The following is a 4,430-nucleotide window of genomic DNA, read 5'->3' as shown; positions in this document are numbered from 1 at the left end:
TAACTTGTTATTTTCACTTTGCCTTTTGAAGCTAGTGGGGAAATTTCACTGTGCTTTTATCCCACATATTAGTAGCTACAGTTCAGCAGTCGGGGACGATCTCCAGCGCCGAGGTGCTGTCTTTGGTCAAGGGCACTTTGTCACAGGCTGCAGAGTGAACTGAGCATGTTTTTGATGTTGGGAGAAACCAGAGCTCCCGGAGGAAGCCTGTGTAAGCTCTGCTTGTTTCTGGGCTCTCTTGATGTGATGTGACAGCACTAACCTCTAAGCCACAGAGCTGCTCAGATATACTCTCTTTTTAACCCTGGGTTGGTTTTTGTTTTCCCTGCAACTCCCGTGGAAAATATTTGGCCCATTAGCTGCCAGATTCCCTCTCTGTTTGTTTCTAACTTTGTGTTTTTGTTCTCAGTGGAAGCCTTAGCATGCATTCGGGCTTCAGGCAGTTTTTAAAGAGATTTGAAAAAAAAACCCAACCTGGGTATTTTTCTGAAAATATAAAGTTTAAAGATCAGGTTCACCGAGAAACCATTTTTCACTCATTTTTGAAAATGATCAGGCGCTCTGAGTTTAACATACAGGCTGAACGTAAAAAAAATAATCTTCTACCATCATCTTCTGCTCCTATTTCCTGCATGATTAGCTTCTGAATCACACTGTCACTTTACATTCATGGATTCACCCATCTTGGCTCGCAACAGGGAAAGCTGTTGTTGGTTTAAGCCTAGTTTATGCTTTTGTGTCAGTGCGGAGACACACAGGCTCGCAAGGATGGACGGAGTCAAGCCCACTTTTCTAAACATCCGTCGAGACGGAGTATGCAAGCTCGTGATTGATTAGGATGCCGATTAAATCAACAGCATCTAAGCTTGAGCGTCCAGGAAACAGCAGAGAACGTCTTGGGTAGTAGAAGCTAACCGTTAACGTTAGCAACTACACAACATGGCAGAACGCCTCCAGGCTTGTGTCATTTGTGGAGGTAAACCATCAATGTTGCAAAGAAAACACAGTCAGTGGTAGAGTCACGTTAAAGTTAGACAATTAGAGGAGAGATTTTTGCACATCATGAATATTAATGAGCAAGACTCAAAATGCTGCCATCTTCTGCTACCTCAACTCATACTTCCTGACACAGGAGCACCAGGCATTCACTTATACTAGAGAACACTGCAGATGTGTTGAAATAAGAAATAGGTCCACTTTAACAAACATAAAACATTTGAAAATGGCCACGTACAAGGACTAGGCTGACAATGAAAGGGAAAAATAGGCTTCAAAAGTCAAGAGAAAAACTTTTAAAGACATTCTGAAAATCTGGAGAGTGACTGATAAAAAGGTTTTGAGGAAAGTTTGTCTTGTTTGACGCAAAATGAAGGATTGACTCAAAAATTTTCTTCTTTTTCTTTACTTTTAGGCAAATATGTTTACCAGCCAATGACCAACGTGTGCCAGCTGCCGAGCACCGCCGTGCCGCCCGTCGGTTCCGAGTGCAGCAACACCATCGACCTATCCATCTCTCTGGCTGAGCGTTTCCTGAAACTGGCGCCCAGCTTCCAGTCTCCACCGCATCTAGAGTCGCCCAAATACTGCGTCATCGCTGACCTGTTTGTGGACGACTACATTGTCAAAAGGATCAATGGGAAGATGTGCTACGTGCAGCGACCCCCGCCTCCCTTACCAGAACCGCCTCGACCTCCTACTCCTCAACCACCTGCTCCAGCTACGCCTCAAATACCTCCTATTCCCAGTCCACCACAGCAGCCAGTTGAGCCTCAGCAACCCACACCGGCTCCTGTGCCGCCAGTCCAACAGGTCCACAGTGAACAGAAGCACCTCTCCGCTGTTGAAAAGTTAAAAGCCCCCAAAATGGATCACTGCTCTTCCCCATCCAGTTCGGAGGACTCTGGCATCAACGCGCTGGGTCTGCACTATCTGGAGTCCTGTGAGGAGGGAAGCGAGGATGATGAGCTGAGCACAGATGAAAACTCGAGCCCAGGAAGCCTCTGGGATCAGGATGACTGTTCTCTTCTCTCCCCGTCCAAATCTACCATAGAGATCATTGAAAAGATCGAAACAACTGTGTAGCCAACGTGGACTCCCGCTGCGAGGAAGATCCACAGAGTTGAGTCGTATAACCGAGAGTAATCCACCAGGATTTACTTTACATGGACCCACCGGGAGTAAAAAAAACAACAACCCACTGCTTCTGCGGGGTTTGATTCAGCCTGAATTTGCTTTCCTGCAGGTTGCCGAGGATCGTACGCCCACAGTTTCACACATCCTCTCTGTCCAATTTCCCTGCATGGAAATAATTTCTGAAACTGGAATCAAGGAGAAAGCACAGGAATATTGAGTAAATGCACAGTGGACATGAAAAAAGGACCTCCTTTATTTGTGGAAAAAGAGTCAAAAGAGTAGAGTATAGGGCTCTTCAAAGGAAGGTATGAATACATGATAGAGAATATTCAGTAGGAATATTGCTAAAGTTAGTTTATGTATGAATAAAGATGGTGTGTTTGTGTGATGATGATGATGATGATGCACAGCTTGTCAGACTTTAGTCTAATTCAGCATTCAAGTGGCAGAAAAGCACACGATCCCGACTCCACCCACACACATCACTTCAGCGTAATGACTGCAAGGCCAGCCACCTCTCGTGGGCCTCGAGCACGTCAGTCTTTTAACCCGTTAGTGGCTCGTCCTCCGAGCAGCTGGGACGCTCCTGCTTTCCTCACAGAATAGAAAAACGGCGCTTGTCTGCACCTTACTGACACCATCACAGACGGCAGGTAGGTTTCAGTGTTTGACAATCAAAAGGTTACACGCAAGCACATTCCTTAACTGTACCTGCCACTTCGGACCAACTCTTCGTAAAAACGTAACGTTGTTCCTCTGACCGACTTTCCGCAGGTCGGCTGAGCTGCAGAGCTGTTCAGGGTTACATGATGCATCAAGCAGCTAAGAATAACAGACCTTATCATCCAAAATATAGAAAACGTAGAGGGATTGGATCTAATTCATTCATGTTTTCCTATAGTATACCACCCATGCTTTGTTATTCACTATTCAGGGGGGATATTAGAAGTGCAAGCATCATTTTATGATGATTAGCAGGTTAGACTAGTGTGTCACAATTAATAACACAGAAAAGATCACTTATTGCACCTTTTTAAATAGATTGGATGGTGAGAGATGGGACGTTGTGTAGTGATGTAACTGGTATAATATCTAGATTCCCAGCCCCTTTATTACGCAAATGAATCAGGGCTGAATTTATGTTTCGGTTTCTTTTCCCCAAAGAATTTCTGCAAATTGTCACCAAAATTCTCTTAAGTGTTGCTGCGGTTCCACAAGTAACATGAAACAAAGTCATTTTGCATGACTGCCTTTGTTCTGACTGAATTCTACTTCCAAAAACGTCAAATAATCTCAAAACAGCTGTTTCAATATGATGTTTTTATTTTTTACGCAGGGACAGCCCTTGATATGATATTGAAAAGATTAATGCAGTTTAAAATTATGTTCTTATTATTGTTATATTATTTTCATATGAATAAATCTGACAAAACTGAGTTTTTTGTTTCCTGTCGTGTTTACATTTACCAAAACAATAAAAACAGAACCAACGTGAGGGACACAGAATCCTTTTTTTCAGTTTTTTTTATTATTTGTCTGCTCGTATTCTTTTTGAAACCTACTGACTTCCCTCGGCTTGCAGAGAGACTTATTTCACAAAAACGAGATGACCTGTGCAACAGCTTTATGTTAGACATGAAATATTGATCAGAGTTGAGCCTCCCCAGCTTTTCCCCTCACTGATGCAGGTGTCATAACCCACCCCTCCCCTTCTTATAGGATGGTCTTCGTCGTGGAAGCTGGTTTTATGAGCACCCAAGCAAGTGCATTTCTCACCTTGACTGTGAGCTGAGATTGATTTCCCCGAACTTCTCTTTTCAGCTTTCCATTGTCTCTATCGATTCTTTTGCCAGAGCAGAGCTGAAACTAAAACAGGAATGAAATCCTAATCAGTTCACGTGAGTGTGTCTATGCAGCATCCTTCACCATGATGAAGAGGAGAAGAGTTCTGGGACTGCAGGAAGATACAAAACGGAGGACAGGAAGAGGCAGACGAAGCTCAATTAAAAAAGTGTGATGATGCAAGAACATGTAAAGTCTCCGTGCAGACTTGGCCATGTGATGTCAGGAAACCAGATTTTTCTCTTTTTTTTTTAAAGCTTTAGATTTGTTTGGTGAAGAGATCACAGTACCGCTAATTCCTTCTAGAAATGTCGTTCAATTGTCAGCTTGCACATACGCAGGACGACACGCCAAATCAAGTGTCCTTGTTCAAGGACTCTTCACACACGTAAAATGGACACACAACATAGGGATGTGTTGTTAGCTCCGCTTTGCTTCATCTCCATGTTGGCATC

General features: G+C 43.5%; 1 protein-coding gene across 1 annotated transcript in view; it reads left to right on the top strand.

Moving 5' to 3' along the window:
• LOC139061491 (UPF0524 protein C3orf70 homolog B-like) overlaps nt 1-2,226 on the top strand; it is a 38,381-nt gene extending 36,155 nt beyond the window's left edge. The window contains exon 2 of the mRNA XM_015966653.3: nt 1,412-2,226. Within this exon, the coding sequence (XP_015822139.1) occupies nt 1,412-2,082 (671 nt within the window). The 3' untranslated portion in view covers nt 2,083-2,226. The remainder of the gene's footprint in view (nt 1-1,411) is intronic.
• The last annotated feature ends 2,204 nt before the right edge of the window (nt 2,227-4,430 follow it).

Source organism: Nothobranchius furzeri, chromosome 14, assembly GCF_043380555.1.
Source record: "Nothobranchius furzeri strain GRZ-AD chromosome 14, NfurGRZ-RIMD1, whole genome shotgun sequence".
Taxonomy (NCBI): domain Eukaryota; kingdom Metazoa; phylum Chordata; class Actinopteri; order Cyprinodontiformes; family Nothobranchiidae; genus Nothobranchius; species Nothobranchius furzeri.
Note: the sequence above shows the minus strand (reverse complement) of the source record. Positions and strands in the feature narration are given on the sequence as shown.